This window comes from Sarcophilus harrisii, chromosome 3 (assembly GCF_902635505.1).
Source record: "Sarcophilus harrisii chromosome 3, mSarHar1.11, whole genome shotgun sequence".
Classification (NCBI taxonomy): domain Eukaryota; kingdom Metazoa; phylum Chordata; class Mammalia; order Dasyuromorphia; family Dasyuridae; genus Sarcophilus; species Sarcophilus harrisii.
The window spans coordinates 549484590-549503367 of record NC_045428.1 but is presented as its reverse complement, the minus strand read 5'-3'; the positions used below and the strand labels follow the sequence as shown (position 1 = coordinate 549503367).

The 18778-nt window shown below is 40.3% G+C and overlaps 2 protein-coding genes across 2 annotated transcripts in view; one reads left to right on the top strand and one right to left on the bottom strand.

Annotated features, from left to right (window-relative positions):
- ZMYND12 (zinc finger MYND-type containing 12) overlaps window positions 1–6052 on the top strand; it is a 33097-nt gene extending 27045 nt beyond the window's left edge. The window contains exons 7-8 of the mRNA XM_003765461.4: window positions 4300–4445; window positions 5342–6052. Of these exons, the coding sequence (XP_003765509.1) occupies window positions 4300–4445; window positions 5342–5491 (296 nt within the window). The 3' untranslated portion in view covers window positions 5492–6052. The remainder of the gene's footprint in view (window positions 1–4299; window positions 4446–5341) is intronic.
- A 1983-nt stretch (window positions 6053–8035) lies between these two features.
- Window positions 8036–18778, bottom strand: part of RIMKLA (ribosomal modification protein rimK like family member A) — a 66903-nt gene continuing 56160 nt past the window's right edge. The window contains exon 5 of the mRNA XM_012545991.3: window positions 8036–16799. Coding sequence (XP_012401445.3) covers window positions 16309–16799 — 491 coding nt within the window. The 3' untranslated portion in view covers window positions 8036–16308. The remainder of the gene's footprint in view (window positions 16800–18778) is intronic.

The window sequence follows — 18778 nt, the reverse complement described above, 5'->3', positions numbered from 1 at the left end:
GATCCAAGGCAATCCCAATAAACATTAGATACAAAATGCCATCTGCATCCAGAAAGAGAACTGTGGAGATTGAATATAAGGCTTTGTGTTGAAGTCCTACATGAACATGCTACGTTCAGTTTTTTCTGTTTTTTTCTTTTTCTGTGATTTTCCCCTTTTGTTCTGCTTTTTCTCTCCCAACATTATTCATAAAGAAATGTATATTTAAGAAGTTAAAATGCATGTATAACCAGAAAAAAATAAAACAATTAAAAATGTCTGGGAAGTGATGCATAAGCTAGCTCCAGACCATATAAAGCAAAAGACCACAGATCTGAGCTCAGGATTCAGGGACAGAGTCCAAAGTATTCATGGAGTCAGGAGATGGAGTTCTGTATATGAGGTGACAATAAGAAGGTCCTATTAACTGGACCATCGAGTTCATGAAGGGAAGTAATGTATATTAAAGCTAGAAGATAGACTATGGAGTCAGGTTGTAAGGTACTCTAAATGCCAAAGTTTGTATTTGAAGCCAGTGGTGATAAGAGAAATATTGTAGTTTATTGGAGAATGTAGTTTAGAGGAGAATAATATCATTCCTGTGATTAAGGAAAAACATTTTGTCAGCTCAATGAGTTGGAGAGTGTACATAAGGCAGGAAGTCCAATTGCGAGGTTATTGTGAAGGTCCAGGAAAGCAGTAGTGAGGGCCTGAACCAATGTAGTGGCTATGAGTGGAAAGAAGGGGATATATGTGTGTGTGTGTGTATGTCTTTGTATACATATATATGCATATTTATTATATACATATAGAGGAAGTATTGTGAGGATAGAAATGACAAGATTTGGCCACCAACTGAATTGAGGATGGCATTGAGGCTGCTCACCTTGGGAACTGGAAGGACAATGTTATCTTAGACAGAAATAGGAAAATTTGAAAGAGAAATGAGTTTTGGAGGAAATGTAATGAGTTCTATTTTGGACATGTTATATCTGAAATGTTCAAAAGGCAATTTGTTATATAGAACTGCAGTTCAGGAGAAAGAATGGACATATTGGATCTGGGTTTCTTCAGCATAAGGACGGTAATTAACTACATGAGCTAATGAAGTCTCCAAGAGGAAGAATATAGAAAGACACAAAAAATTAGCTCAGGACACAGCTTTATGGGACAACCATATTTGGGGAGAGTGAGAATATGGATAAGGATCCAGCAAAGAAAACTGAAAAGAAATCATTAGAGAGGATGAAAACCAAGAGAAAAGTTTCATGAAAACATGGGAAGAAATGTTTAGGAGTCAACAGCACACAAGGCTATAGAAAAGTCCAGGAGAATGCAGGCTGACAAAAGCCTTTAAATTGACTGTGACAAGATCACGGTCATTTTAGAGAGCTAAGATTCAGGCAAGTAATGCCCATGGAAGCCAGAATGGAAAGGGTTGAAATGGGAGGGAGAAGAGAGAAGATGGAGGCAACAAGAATAGATGGCTTCTTCTAAGAGTTCAGCTGATAAAGGGTGATACTGAAGAGATGGGAGGGAACATTGAGAGTTTTTAAGAATAGGAAAGACCTGACTATAAAGATTAGAGAGGAGTTGGGACAATTGTAGAGGTAATCTGCTGGAAAAGATTGGAGGGGTGGTCTCAAGGTTGCATGTAGAAGAGTTGCCCTCAGTAAGGAGAAGCATCTCTTTTTCCGTGATTGGAATAAAGGAGAGAACGGAAGATGGTGTCAAGGGATTGTATTATTTGGAGAAGAGAAGAGGGAACCCTGCAAATTTTCTTAGTAAAGCATGAAGTTGTCTCTTTTACTGTGAGGACAGGCAGGGGAAATGGTGTAGAAGCCTTGGAACAGCCAGTCCTGGGGAGTGAGATCAAGAATCCACCCAGAAGGCATAAAAGGATTACCTTACTAAATGGAGGGTCTTGTTGAGATTATAATCACCACAGCTGTGACCTTTTCCAGCTTTGTCCAAGGAGATCCAGCACCTCACACTCCCCCTGAACTGGCAGTCCTGCTTCTAGCTCAGCCCTCACAGTCATTATCCAGGGAAGCATCTCTTGTGAAAAAGGGGCCATCCCCACCAACTGGCGTTGCCACAGGGCCGCCAAGCCAGCATTGCTAAAGCAGTAAGGGCCCCATGGGGGAGGCAAGAGGTAGCAGGGTCCAGGCAAGGGAAGTCACAGTTGCCACCATCTCCTCCAGGACCCATCCCCAGAGCCTTGGAGGTAGCAGTGCTTCCAGCCAGCGCCTTCAGAGGTGGGAAGCAATCCCCGTGGAGACAGGGCCTGAAAGCTGTCCCGAAGCTATTACGACCACAGCTAGTGGAAGAGCCAGGAGAGTTTGTGCCACCAAAATCCTTGTTATCTAATGGGTTGGTGCCAGAAACTGAGATAATGTCATCGGTGGAAACGACACTACAGAAGGAGCATCACCCTCTGCTTGTTACTGGGCCTTAAGGACATTGCCGTCTGACTACTGCTGAGACCTGACAGGTGGTGTCTCTCCAATGGGAGCGGATAATAGGGATGGCCTGGCTTTTCAGTGCTTTGCATATAGTAAGCACTTCATAAATGCTCCACTCTTTCTGCAGGCCTGGAAAAGGCAGATGGTGGGAGCTGTCCAAGATCAGGGTTTAGCCAGGTCTGAGCAGCCACAGGGCAAGGGACCAAGGCAGCCGAGAGTATATATAATGCAGTGTAGTCTGGACTGGTTTCTTATTCATTTATATATATATGAAATATACACACGTGTGTATGTATGTATATACACACGTGTGTATGTATGTATATACACACACATATATGCAGGTATATGCATATGTATACATACACACACATATATATATATGTACACACTAGTATATATGTGATATATAGTATATTATAGACTATACTTATAGACTATAGTGTATATGTTCTATAATAGTGTAGTATATATAGTATAGTATAGTATATCATATAATATATACTATATAGAATATGTGTGTATATATAGAATGTATATAGAACAGTGTATATTATATAATATAGTATAGACTATGCTATATATGTGTGTGTATATATATATATATATATATATATATATATATATATACAAATGCAGAGAATAGTGTATATAGTATATATATCATGTATATACACACTAATGTATATATAGTGTGGCATATAGATAGTATAGATTATTTTATATATATATATATAACATGGCATATTTATAGTGTAGCATAATGTAATATATATTATAAACATATATACAATTTAGAGAATTATATTATAGTCGTATTTAGCAGTATATGTATAAAGAATAATGTATATAGTATAGAAATATATAATGTAGTATATAGTGTAGTATAGACCACAGTATATACAATAGTATATATGGCATAGTGTATTTATAGTGTAATATAGTATAGTATAGACTATAATATGCGTGTCTATATACACACATGCTATATATAAAATAGTGTATACAGGATGCTGTGTATATATGGTATTGTAAAATATAGTACAGAGTAAAGATTGTATTATATATTACATATATAGAATAGTGTATATATAGTTTAATATAAGCTGTTTATATAATATATATGTATATGCATTTTATATATAGTGTAGTACAGCATAGATTATGGTATAAATACTATATATAGAATAGTATATATAACATATAATGCAGTATAGTATATACAATTTAGCATAGACTATAGTGTGTGTGTATATATATATATATATATATATATCTACTATATATAGAAGGGTGTATATAACATACTATATAGTATAGTATACATAGTATATAATAGTGTAGTATGGACTATATATCTTGTAGTATAGTGTGTGTGTAGTATACCACACACATACTGTATATATAGTATATATATGTAGCATATAATATATATTTGCATACATAATATATGGTACAGTATATATAATATAATGCTTATGTGTGTGTGTATTATTTATAGTAAACTAAATGTATGGTAGGACCACAATAGGGATGATGGCTCAAGTCTGAGGGCTAGAGAGACTGGAAGTCACAATGAGAAAGAAAGTAAGTTCGGGATGGTTGAGGTATAGCGGTAGAATGGTCGGAGGTTACAAGTGGATAGAATTCTGGATCGCAGAAGTCGAACCCTTTGTGGGTGCTGACAAGATCAAAGGTAAGCGCACACCACCACGTGGGGCTGAAAGGGAGGGGGGGTCAGAGAAGACGGCAGTCTCAGGCCATCAAACAGAGTGAAACTCCTCAGAGGCAGGGAGGACGAGGTGCCCAGAGTCTGGCTTTGGGCCTTGTCATAACCCAACCCCTCTCCACACAGATGAACCTCAAGAATCAGAAGCAATTCACATCCTGGAAACCATCTTGGAAATTCGAGAACACACAGTAGAAGAAAAGTCACAGACCACTATTAAAATTCTGAAAACGGTGGCCATGCTCCATTATCTAATGATGAATTTATCAAAGGCAAGTTTCCATAATGTCATGACTTATAGAAGGGTAGGGAACGCTTGAAATGAACTTCTGATTTTCTCAACTGCATTAAAATTTGCACACATGTGCGATAAACACACAATCACATGTGTGTGCACACCCTAGATTCAAAGCAGCTACAATCATTTTAAGCTCAGGATTGGTCTCACAGAGAAAGGTCATTATGATTTAGCTGGGGGGAAATTTGGGTGAGTGGGCTTGCCGGGTACCTCAGGAGAGATGATCCTACTTTTGCAGGGAATGGGGACACAAAGCCCTCAGTCATCTGAAGAGCAGGACACTGATATTTCACCTTCAAGAGAGGCTGGGAAAAAAATCTCAAAATCAGATACTAGAGCTAGAAATAAGGCTTACTGGAAAGTGCTTTGGCTGAGAAAGAATGATTCACCTTGTTGTCTCTGCTACTGAGGAAGACTTAAGGCTGGTGGATCATTTGTTTTCAGGAGTTTTGAATTGAAGATGGACTAAAGCCCCACATTAATACAGATTGTGAACCTCTGGGGATCACTAGCTCAGAGTAAGGAGGGACTAGATGGCATAAAGTGAAGACGGAGCAGGTCAAAGGTTAAGATGATGTGAGTTTGGGGTCTGGTCCTGTCTTTCCTATTTTTCTTTTATGATGTGAGACAGTGGACTAGACAGTTCTTAGATGTTTCCTATTCTATGTCTATGATGTCCCCTCTATCTCATCTTAAAATTTTAATTCAGTATAAATGTTTAAGTGCCTACTATGTGCCAATCACTATGCTAAGCATTGGCAATACAAAAAAGAGTCCAAAAAATACAGATCCTTGCCCTCTAGGAACTTACAATCTAATGGGCTCATCTACTCCAGTGACAACTTTTTTATTTTCTTCATTTCACTTCAGGCTCATGAACTTGCTTTGAAAGCCTATCTTTTATCCAGAGAGCTGCCCAATAAAGAAGAATTCGAAGCCCTTCGAGAGCTTCTAAGCCTCATTGCGTCCAAAAACCCAGTGACCTTGAAGTCAGCCAAGTTTTACAACCAGACCCTTTAGAGGAACAGCGGTGGATGCTGCAGATGGGCTAATAACACGTTATAGATGCTATTTCAGCCCAGGAGATTCAACCTTGAAATCTTGCCCTCTACAACATGTCTTGACAATGCCCATTATGAGGGAAAGTTGGACTTTGTGCAGAGGGTGTAGAAATCCTTCCACATTTTGATTTGTGTGACAGGATATCAGGACATTGACACATTGTTATGTTTTTTGTTTTCATGCTTTTTCTTATGCAAATGCCATTATCACAGGAAATAGGGACATTAGACTAGGTACACTCCTAGCTATACCTGATTTTGTGCATTACTGTGAGTGTGGTTTCAATTTAATGCAATCAATAAATTAGGGAAATGGTTTGCCTTAGACATTTACAAGATGTATGATTCAGCCAAGTCACTAACATCCCTGGACCTTGGTTTCTTCAAATGGGAAAGGGGAGGTGAGGGATTGTGAGGGAAATGATTGGTAAACCTTAAAAAGCTGAGGATAAATGGGTCATCATCATTCCATTACTAGCATTGGGCTCCATACACATTTAATAGTTCTTGACAAGTCCCTGACCAGTTACTACTGTCTTAGCTCTGTAAGCCCCAAACCTGAGCTCAAAGGTACTTCAGAGACTTTTCCTTCTCTGTGGGCTTCCCTGGGAGGCACCAGTACAGACACCGATGACCACTAGGCAGGGGGATTGTCAAGTTGTTCTAGATGGATGGTAGTTGGATAATTACTTGTGAGGCCTCTGAGCTATTGTGCTGTTCTCAGCCATCACATTTTCAGAGAATTTGTTTTTACTTAAAACAACTTTACTTTGTTTTACTTAAGAAAACTTAAGTTTACTTAAAACTTTGTTTTAACTTGCAGTTAAATCAGTACCTCTCACAACATTGCTTGAATGTCAGGTTCTGCATTGTGCAGTGTCCTAGAGGTCAGTGATCCACAGCCAAGAGCCACAGGTATATTCAAAATGTTGGAGATCCATTCATCTTTGGCCTTAAAATGTGACACTTGAAAAATTATCCTTTAACCAAAAACCTCATTGTAGAAGGATGATGAAAATCAACCCCAAATTTCCACTTTACACATAGCTTTCTAAGTGGCTCTTTTTAAATCTTTGCATCCCACTTTGCAGTGGCTTAAATGATTTATGGATCATTTGATCATTGATCATTTATTGGTGGATAAATATGGATTGAATGATCATTGACTCAAAAGAGTAAAGAGAGAACTGTTTGGAAAGCAAGCATTGGGAACTTTAAAGTTCTAAGACACTAATTCAGCCAGGGATTGGAGAGTAGGTTAGCACAATACAACAGAATGAGCCTTGGGCTAGAAGTCAGGAGACTGGTGTACCATCCTTAGCTTGGCCACTTCTCACTGTAACCTTGGGTAAGTACAACAAAGAGACTACATAAGATTTTCTACATAAGCAATCTACAATCCCTTCTCCATCTCTAACTCCTGTAATCCTATGGCTTCAGTTAGAGCTAGAAGTCTTGAGAATCAAAAAGGAAGACCTTCAAGAAAGAAAGAAAGCCTTAAGCCTTCTCCCATCTTGTATTCAAACAGAGGGCTATGATACACTAACTTTGGGAGGCTACTATTCTTTCCAACGGGCTTCATTATACTCTGTTTCCTCCTTCTGACTTTGCTGAAGAAACAAAGTTGGTGATGGTGGTTAAAGTAGCTCCTGTTGTTTCCAAGGGTTAAACAAATACAGTTGATCAAATAAAGCTAATAGAGGGAATAACAAGCAAAAGGGACATTTGGGAGAGTAATCCAAGGGACAACTGGAGAGGGATCCAAGGGACCACCTCACAGATCACATCCAATTCATCTCTATTCAGTCATTTTTTTTGATAAGTTTTCATTTGGATCTATGGTACCATTTTTCTACCATTTTGTGGGTACTCCGATAAGTATATCCAGTGTATCTACATTATGGATTAACCATGAGTTCTCCATCACTGTTTAGCTGGTCTGATGTCCATTTTCTCTACCCACCTACATCCATTGGGCAGGTTTTCCCACATAGGCCAGGAACACTCACCTTATCAGTCAAAAGTCTGCATGGTGGAAGCACCATTACCACTAGTACAAAAGAGAACTGAAAAAGGGCCATGGTTGGGCCGGTCTTTCCAGTAGGCTTAAGGAAATGTTGAGACTTGATCATCCTGCCATCCAGAATGTCATTGACCCTTCTTGTGACATCCCTCCTTCTCATGGTCACCTGAGGTTGGACACCAGCAGGTAGGTCATCTGTTTTTCCTTGTTTGAATGATGCTCCCCACCTTCATTAGTTCAGATAATTGAAAGCTTGCTATTTGAATTCCCTGTGCACCCATGCTCTGAATGGAAAATGATTGTTTTTCAGAGAGCAGCTGGTGTGCCACTCATCATGAGTTTGCTTGGCATTCCCCCCTTATTTTTTGATAGGAGAATAAGTGTAGATTTGGCTTATGAAGCTCATTTAAAAATAGCAACACAAAGACAGCTACATCTTTGGCAACAAAGACAAAACAAAAGTTGTGTTTCATAGCAGTGGTTTTAATAAAAAGCAACAAAAAAAAAAAAAAAACAAAAAAAACAAGCCATCATTTGTAACTGATCTCTGCAAGGAAGTTAACCAAGTTATTGCTGCATAAGTCATTTGGAAATCAGATATTCTAGTGTCCAGGTAAAACATATTCCAATAGCAAAAACTCAAACTTTCTTAGGAGAACTCAATTGTAATATAGCCCCCTCAATTGAAGCCCCCTTCAAGTTGCTTTTCTCAGTAGGTTCAGAAACTGAGATTCAAAACTAAGATTTCTCCCAGATATGAAAAACCCAAAGTTTTCAGAAACAGGCAGGAAAGCACATGAGTTTCCAGTGTTATTCTTTGCTTCAAGTTGCATATATAAAAATTGCATAATGGACTAAAACACATGCCTCTGCAAAACTGGCCTTGTGTGCTGCTTTCCTGAGAGTCTGAGCTTCATCACTATGTGTGCCTAATCATGATCAGTCCAATGGGCACCTTAAACTCAGGGACCAAAGCCATGGTCATTCAGGACATGGCAAGCCCCAAAGACTGCCTAGTCACCCTCCTGCCTCCAACTGTACAGCGACTTAGGAACCCTAAATAATATCTTAGGTTTGCAAAAGAGCAAATATGAAGACTGATTCTTTAACACCAGGGGCCCCAGCTCTTTTTGAATACCAGAAAGCCTTCCATCAGGCCAGGCAGATCAGATATCCTCTCTATTATCTCTTCTCAGCTATCCCTTTCTCCCAGGATGTTGTCATAAGAAACATGAAGTAAGCACAAGTAAGATTCACCAACTAGAATTTGGACCTTGGGCTTGAGATTGGCCAGAGTTATATTGATAAGTAATCCTGAGACACTTTCCTTCACAACCTCCCGTGCTGATCACCCTCTTGTCTCTGGGTTAGAAGGTGGAATAGGTAACTTCTCTCACATAAGCCTAATTCCAGGAAGAGAAAGGAAGGCAATGACAAATGAGCGAGTGAGTAATCAAAACCAGAAAATAATGTAAAACCACAGTTACTGAAGAATGTCAAAGCTGAAGGGAAACTAAAAGACCATTTAGTACCACAATTTCATAGACACAAAAACTGAAACTCATGAAGGGGATGTAATTTGCATAAAGTCACAGAATTAGGATCAAAGTCTGGGGGTCCTCATATTGATAGTATTTAGTTACAGAGAACACTAAGACTTCTGATGACAGATCTGCTTTATGAATTGGACTTGACTCAGACTCATACTTTCTTTGGCCATGGTCTGGTCTCTGAGCAAAACAGGGAAGAACAGGGTTTTAAGAATACTGGCTCATAATCAGAATGGTGTGGATGATCAAGATGTGAAGGTAACTGGTTTTCTTGTGTTTCTAACACTTTGGGGGTTTTTTTGAAAATAAAAACCGCCCTGTTAAATTCTCAAAGTTTAATTTTCTTTCCAATCTCAGTGAATACGTAACTGATGAATCAGAGCTATGGCTATTCCACCTAATCATTTTGATTCTAGTGAACATCAGAACACAAGATGTCACAATTGCACTGCTCACTGGGAAATCCCCTCAGCCCTGCCAACTCTCTGAGCCATAAATACCCAGGGGAAACTGATACCAGATTGGGAAAGAGAAAGCAATGGAGGGCATACTCGCCAATCTGCTACATGACCATATAACTGAGCCTCTCACAAGTGTGTCCACCTAGTCCCTCCATAACTGCCCAGCCCTGGAACTCAGGAAGGGCCAAAAAACAATCTCAAGACTAAGCATAAACTTCAGTGGGGTCTTCAGTCTAGCTATATTCATACTCCTACTGTTTCTACCTCCAGACACAATAACATACCTTCATACATGTTTCTGGGACAGCAAAATTTATCTTCTCCCTAGTACACCCTTCCCCCTTACTTTACTACCTTTTACCATATAGGAGCCTATAAGACAGGCCCAAAGCTCTCCATCCCTCAGGAACCTGTCATGATGGGGTACAACAAGGCAATAGCAGATATCATTATTATTACTATTTTAAAATTGGCACGTGCCCCTTTCTCTGACCATGTCAACTTCTGCCTAAGGTCTCTGCAGGTTCCCCAATGTCCACCACCACTAATATTTGATATCTATAACATTCTCCTTCCTTGTTCTCATTCAACTAATTATGAGCTATCTATTATAACCAGACACTGAGACAGATGATGCCTTCAAAGATCTTAAACATTAATGGAGGAGATGTACGTAGGTAGGTCTGTGATCTTTCGATATGTAAATATACATAACATGAATAAAAAGCAGGCACCAGGAAAATCTTCACGTAGATGAGGGGAACTAAGTTTTGAAGGAAACCAGAGATTTTAAGAGGTGGAGGTGAGAAGTGGGTACATTCCAGGCATTCTGCCTTTGCTGACACAGACCAGCTCCCATTACACTTGTAATTCTTGTGAAGAGAGGTTCTGTTGTAATCACCATTATATTCTTCCAATGTCAAGTAAAGATCCTCGTATAGGGTACACATTTCACATGTTGTAGAAAGAAATTTAAGACCAGAATGGGATTTCCCTGTTCTATCACCTGTCTTACAGGTTTGAGATGATAGTATTTCTTGTGAAGAGAGGTTATGTTGTAATCACCATTATATTCTTCCAATGTCAAGTAAAGGTCCTTGTATAGGGTGCACATTTCACATGTTTGTGGAATGAAATTTAAGACCAGCTTGGGATTTCCCTATTCTATTACAGATTTGAGATTATGGCATTTTCCATTCAGATCTGACCCAAAATCAGTGAATCATAACATAGGAAAAATCCAAAATAAATCAAATGCCAAGTAACTCCAGGTCAGCTTGTTGGCCAGCTTCCTTTCTACTCTTTAACAGCTTTGGGGAGTAGAAGTAGAATATAAGACTCTTGAGGGTAGGGAGTGTTTTATTTTGTGGATTTTGTTTCTCTAATCCCTACACTGTGCCATGAATAAAGGAAGCATTTAATAGATGCTTATGGTTTGCCTGTTTCTTCTAGGTCTACCACCACTATCTCTCCCCTTCCCTATTGGGTCATCCCAGACTCCTCCAAAAGCCTTTCTCGCTCTCTTTCTCTCCCCCTCCTTCCACCCAAAAAAGCCCAATTGTCATTCTGCCATCCTGCCACTATCTTCCTCTATATTCTGAGTCCAGGAAGAAGCCTGTTTATACTGATCCTGGATAGCTCAGAAATAACAGTATGTGGTAGAAAGAGCAATATTCTTGGGGTCAGAATACTTGGGGTAAAGTCCTGACTTTGCCTAACAGTATAAGACTCTAGTCAAGTTAATTGCCTCTGAGCCAGTTTTCTCATTTACAAAATGGAATAATAGTTATATTATCTATGTTGTGAGGTTGTTGTGAGTCTCAAATAAGAAAATGGAAGGGCAGTATTTTATAACAAAATTCTATCACAGAATGCTGGAGAACTCACCTAGTCAAAACCTCCTTCCTAGTAGGGCAGCTAGATGGTCTCATAATGCACAAACCCCCTGGGCCTAGAGTCAGGAAGACTTATTTTTCTAAATTCAAATCCAACCTCAGATACTTACAAGCTATGTGAGCCTGGGGCAAGTCACTTAATCCTGTTGCCTCAGTTTCCTCATCTGCAAAATGAGCTGAAGAAGGAAATGGCAAACCAAGTATCTTTGCTAAGAAGTGGGGGTACAGAGTTGGGCACAACTTAAACAAATGAACAACATAGTAGATGAAGAAACTAAAGAAGAGAGGGCTAGGCTAATGTAAGCTGCTTTCTTATTTACTTACTGCTTTCTATTTTAGTTCATAGAATCTTTGAACTAGAAAGGATTTCAAAGGTTATTTAGTTCAATTCATCTACATAGGAATTCCTACTATATCTCTCACAAGTAGACATCTAGCCTCCATCTGAAAAAACTTCCAGTGATGGGGAGCTATGAAAGAATTTGTACCTAGCTATTGACTGCAGACTAGAAACTAGAAACTGAAATGAGATCATAAAGTCACAAAATTAGAGCTGGAAAGATTTTTTTTTTGTGTGTGTCCGAGCATTTTGGTTTGTAAATGAAGAAGCTGAGGTTTATTCAAATCAGTAGAAGAGCCAGAATTAGATCTCAGTTCTTCTCATTTCTATGTGTTCTATCTACTAAAGCAAATTACTATATGATAAACAGTGATCTAGATCACTCTTTTTTAATGGTAGATCCAATACAGCACCAGGTTCTGGAAAGAGTGACTTGCAGTCCAAAATCAAGGAATGTTCCAATAATGCCAGGATAGTAAAGACAACTGGTCCACACTGATCATTCAGATACACCTGGACAGCCTAGGAATAATCCACAGCAGCAATTGGGTATGACTTGACTACTAATTTAATCAAGGTTACTATCAATAACTTTCTGCTTGGTTCATTTTATTTATTTTTTGCAAGGCAATTGGGGTTAAGTGACTTGCCCAGAGTCACGCAGCTAGTAAGTGTTAAGTGTCTGTGGCCAGATTTGAATTCAGGTCCTCCTGACTTCAGTGCTCTAACCAGCTAGCTGCCCTTCCTTTGTTCATTTTGGCTAGCCATGGGTGCCTAAAGTTCTGGAACTTACAAGAGTCTTGAAGGCATTCTGCCTTCTTACCTAACACAAGAATATGAGTTGTTAAAATATAATTCTTAGGTTCATTAGTTTCATCTGTGAAATGCATTCAACAGGGGTTTCTAAAACCTTAAGTAACCAGTCCTTGAAATGTAGGATTGAGGCCCTATTCCTCCTACCTTTGAGCAGATTTAGCTTAAAAGATGGCCATCCTTCCTTATTTCCTCATTAAATGCACACATGATTCCACTTCCTTATTTTCCTAGAAAAACAATACCTACACTCCCTAGTCACATTTCTTTCAAATGCTGTCTTTAACAAATTAATTGTTCTTGCGGGGTGGAGGGTCTTTCCTTGTTATGGGATCCCCCAATAGCTAGGTGAGAGGGTCTGAGTATGTGGCCCCCCCATGGCTTGGAGTTCACTTGTATCGTTCATAGGCTTCTCAAAGACCTAAAGCTAAAACCAGGGTTCCAGCTACCTTTGCAAGCCCTAACACACAAAGATATACAGATACAAGGATTTTTTTTTTTTTTATCAGTGCATAATAAATTCTATTCACAGTGACTCAGCTACTGGTATTCAAGTTTTCACCAGTTTCAAGATGCTCCTACCAAACAAAAGGAGGCATTATACAGAGATAGGCATGAATTTTACACAGGGAAGACATCCTTCCTTGGAAGAGTAAGGGAATCAAATGTTCCAGCTTAGATATGATTTGTGGCTGTTGTCATACTCAGATGGTCCCTGCAGGCTTTCCAAGGCTGGAACTAAAGGTGCTGAGAAGTTGCATTCTCATGCTGCCTAGGATGCAAAAATAGATACCTACTGGCCTCTTTCCTCCTGAAGTTCCTGAAGGGGGATGGGTGTTGAGGAGTCCCATCATGCAGTCACAGAAGGAAGAAGACATGTTCCTCTTTCCAGATTCCACCTCTTGCAAAGCAACTTTCAAATTACAATTCACATCTAGCAACTGATTTTCCCCTCACAGAAATCCTGTGAGGTAGGTAGGGCAGGGTATTTTCCCCCATTTTAGAGATGAAAAAAACTGAGGCACAACTTGCTCAAAATCATTCAGTTAATCAATGACTAATTAGAACCCAAAACAAACTAGTTTGTCCAACCTCAAACACAGGGTTTTTTCCTACTGAGTCACTCTGGGTGCTGCCAGGGAATTTTAAGGGGGAGGAGAGGATGGTCAGAGCATGATTCAGGTAAAGCTGGTGGACGTAAGCAAGCAAAGATTCTATACTCCTCACTCTAAAACTTTGCTATAGTGGTTCCTAGATGGGGGATGCTCTGATGGTATAGCTCATAGTCGGGGAAGGATCTTTTCTTGGGGCAAGAGAACTCAGGACTTTGTCTCTTTAGTGCCCAAAAAAGTACCCTGCGGGTGTGTATGTGGAGAGATTCTTAAAGAGCTAAAGAACAAATATAATTTTTACAAGGGCCTCATTTGGCTCCAGCAGATATACAGACACAAAGAAAGCATTTAGTCAACTCTAGTGAAGACAGAAGCAAACTCATTGATTGCCTAATCTCCCCTGAGTGGTAAAAGGTGTCATAACCCACATAAAATCATCTCCCTTCCCCAACTAAACCAGATATGTAGTCAGAAATACACTGTTTGATAATATTTGAGCTACATTGGTGTGAGGTATAAAATACACTCTGTGCACAGTGAGATTCCTCTACACAGCTCCAGACTCATTTTGGCTGAAGGACATGTGACTTAGATCAATTTTGATGGAGAGAAAGTGATCAGCAGGACCAAAGTTACTGCTTAACTCTCCCAAATAATAATTTTCAATTATGGTGCTCTTAGACAAATCCTATTTTAAAGTATGTTGTGAAAATTTTTATTTTCAATCATGGTGCTCTTAGACAAATCCTATTATATAGTATATGTTGTGAAAATTTTTATTTTATCCACATTTTACAGTTAGCTATGTTAAATTAGCACAAAGTGTAACTTAATGTGGATGATTTTCTTATTCAGACCAAATCCTATACATCTGAATGGGTCCACACCCATTTGGTTCTCACTAAAACAATCTCCATTGGAAGGTATAAATTTGTTCTATCAACGCTGTCACTGCTCAAATCATTTCCCTTGCCTTCCCCTTTCTCTTCTGAAAATGTACTTCAAAGTTTGTGATGCAATTTTTTTATCCCCAAGGATTGAGAGGTAATTCTTATGTCTAGAAATGGTCAAAAGTAATCTTAAACCAAGGCTGGGGATAAACTGTGAACCCCATAATAAAAGGTGACTATCAAGTACCACTGGTTTTCTTTTGGAGCTTAGAAATTTGGTTTGAATTCAGTTCCCAAAGCTTTGCAGAAATAAAGGTATAGCCTTCTAAGGTGAGGCTTTGAAGGAGACAACAATCACTTGGATGTGGGAATTGTGGTCATGCTTTTTTCCCTAAAGTGTCATTATTTGACAAATATTTCCTGTTTTAGTGGAGTCTCAAATAGCCATCTCAATGACTTCTTCCCAGAGAAAGGTTTGTTACCTACTGCACAGATGGTTGGAATGGAAAGCACTTAGGGTATACTATGCCCATGTTAGTCAAAAAAACCAAAAATAAAAACAGGATGTGTAGGATTCTCTCTCATTTCAAAGAGTCCACAAATTTAGATTTCTGAGATCATGTTGGACATTAGAATGTCCCTCAGGGTCGGTGTGTTTCCAATTGCTTTGTTCCATTATAATTCCACAGAGCTAAATCCAATGTACCAAGCTGAATGGGCACATTTGCGGCCCACCCACACCACACCAAATCCTTCAGTATGTAGGAGTGATGCTTATTCTCCAGGTATCAGAGCCACAGGAGAGAAATCCCTTATGGGGAAGAGTTGAGTACCCCCTGAGTTAAAGAAAGCACAAGTCTCAGCTCAGTGAAATACGTGTCCAACTGAAACCAAAAGCCAGCGGGAAGAAAAAAGAGGAAGAGGATACCAGGAGAGGCAACTGGGCCAGGGCACCTGCTAAAGCACACTTTCCATTTGTGATGGAGACCACAAAGCACTTTGCAGGACAGGCTCTATTTACAAATCAGCATGTATTCCCTTGCCCCAGTGGAGATGAGGCCCAGAAGAGATGTGATTCGCTCTTTTTACAAAGTGCTTTCTTTGAAAGTGCTAATGGATTTGCTTTCAAATCACTGAATCCCAAGTGACAGAGAAGCAACACAAGGAAGGTAAGATGCAGATCGGTGGGAAGCAGAGATGGGTTCCAGAATGGCGTTGGAAGCACTGAATAGCCATCCACAGAAGAGAGCTCATTATTGCATCTGGATCCAGAACTCCCAGCTGGCGATTGCCCTGATGTCTTGGAAGCTTTCAAATATTCTCTCTTCGAGGGCTCCGAATGACTGGGCTCGGTTGTGGAGAGAGGGAGACATGCAGACTACACCAGCATAGAGCTTCGATGCCTGCCAGTCGGCTGCGAGCACTTAATAGCCAAGTGTCCATAACACAGGCACCAAGTTCCACTTCATCAGCTGGGATGTTATTCTCTGAGCATTCTTTAGTCTTTGTACAAACCACAAAGCCAAGAAATTTTCTTAAATTGTCATTAGAAAGAATACTGTAAAGTGAGTAAGTGCCCAGATGGGATTCTTATTTTCTGTGCAAATGAACACACATTAGTCAAGATCTTATTCATTCAAAACTATCAGGGAAGCAGCAGGATTTGGTTTAAATGATATTCAAAAGCTGAATTCATTTAAGTTTTAATTCAGAGGCAATCATGTTGTTAATATTGTAGCTGGGGCCTGGCAGTGAAGGGGGTTGGGCCCTAGCCGTGTTTGCCAAAGAACCCCCAATTTCTCCCACCTCGGGTTCGCTCTCACTGGAGGTTGAGCCACCGTTGGTGATGTAAATGCTCTCTGCGCCGGCCTGGGCAGAAGCACATCCCTCAGGGTCGCTCTTCTCGCCAGCGCTGGGCGCCCCCGGGAGAAGTGCCATCTTCCCGGTCAGCCTGCGGGGCAGCAGGGACATGGTGTAATCGGCGATGATCCCGCCCACGTCCAGGTTGCAGGCCTGGTCAAAGGCCACGAAGCCCACGTTGGCATTCGCCTCACACACCACAAAGGAGCCATCATCCATGATGAGGAGGTCGATGCCGCAGAAATCCATGCCCAAGATGTTGGACACCTGAATGGCCAGCTGTTTGCCTTGCTCAGTGAGCGGACACATGACACCCACGCCACCTGCAGAGGAAGCACATCCACAGAAGGATAACACTGACCAATGTCATTTCCACATACAAGGAAGCGACCTACTTATGAAGACAGATGGGGAGGGTGAAATTCTGGCATGGCAGAGAGCTCTGGGCTGCCAAGGGGCCCAGGCCCAGGACTCCCATGCTCAAGGGAAGCTCTTGCCCTAAGCTCCCCTGACTTCAAAGACTCAGCCCCACAGACCTCCAGCTGGGAGGGACCTTAGCAGCCAGCCAGCCCGCCCAACTTCCTTGTTGTATACAGGGAAACTCAAGCCCAGAGGGGTGAAATGGCTTGTTCCACATCATACTGGTACTAACTAGTTGAGCCCAGGCCCTCTGACCCTAATACTTCAAATGTATGCGATTTCATCCCTGTGGGTAGTCCTTCTGACACTGATCACAACTTCTCTGTGCCTTTAGGCAAGGAGCTGCTCTACACCAAGGGAGATCACTCTATGGGCAGCCCTTCCTGTAGTGGGAAGGCCTTCCTCTGCACTTTGCCATGCCAAAGTGCCATGCACTCTGCCTCAATCAATCAATGAACAATCATTTATTAAGTGTCAAGACTGGGCTACATACTCAGTGACAAAGAAAAAGCAAGAAATCTCTACCTTCACAGAACTTGCATTTTTTGGAGGTGAACAGAGATAGAATGTACAGATAGAACCATATATAAGAGAGAGAGAGAGAGACAGAGAGAATGATAGAAAGAAAAACAGACAGACAGAAAGACGAGGGGGAAGGGAGGGAGAAACAGAGAGAGACAGAGAGGATGAGAGACAGATAGACAGACAGATATACAATGCATCTGTGATCTGTGGTCTTGAACTAGGAGCTTTTCAAGAAGCAGCTAAGTGAAACAGTAAATAGAATGCTGGACCTGGAGTTAGACATGTGAGTTCAAATCTGGCTTCAGACTTTACTAGTTCAGTGACCTGATACAAGTCTACTTCAGTTTCTTTATCTATAAAAAGGGGATAATAACAGCAACTATCTCCCAGGGCTGTGGCTAAAACAGAATGAGATCTCATAAAATGCTCTACAAATCTTTAAGTTATATATAATGCTAACTAACATTATTATCATCAGTATTATTGTTATTCTCCAGTTTGAAAGGTCGCCAGTATAACTTTCAAATACCCAGTATCCAGCCTCTTAGCAAGACTTCAGTAGAGGGTTGGACCCACTAATAAAAATAATTTGAAGATTAAAAATCTTCAAATTCTGAGTCTGTGAGCTACTGTCTCAAGCCCAACAAAAGTTTTTCCTGACCTAAGAGCTCACTCTCTAGTCAGTTTAAAGGATCACACCAAGGTAAATGATATGGCAAAACTGTACTAGTGTCTGGGCACTAGTAAATAAAAGAAAAAATTCTACTTGATTTAAGAGGCAAAATAGTGTCGCAAAGGCCTTAGTATCTACTCCATGTGGACACAGGACAGGGACACTGTGGCCAGGTCTAATTCTAGCCAACAGTTACAGGATGTGGCTATAATATAAAGGGTAAGTTCCAAATGCCATTTTTAACTACCAAGGATGTAAAAGATAATTTGCTATCCTGAAGCCCCAAATGGTTCATTTCTGAATGTTTCATTTAAAAACATTTCTGCTTGAGGATAATTTTCTTATTTTAGAGATGGACAACTATTTAACACCAGAGCCAAACTTAGAACCAAGGGTGTTTCTTACCAGCCCAACCTATCTCTGTCTTGGCTTAAATCTCCAAGTGTTTGAAGGGTGATCCTGTGGAAAAAGGATCAGATTAATTTTGTCTGGTCCCAGACAGCAGAACTAGAACAATAGATGGAAGCTTCCAAGGGTAAATTTAGACTGGAGGTCAAGAAAAAATTTCCTTAGAAAAGGAAACAGACTGCACCTGGAGGTAGGCAGGTAGGTAATTTCTTCCTTACTGAGAGTCTTCAAACAAAAGCCATGTGACGTCTGTATGAGACACTTGTTCAGATACTG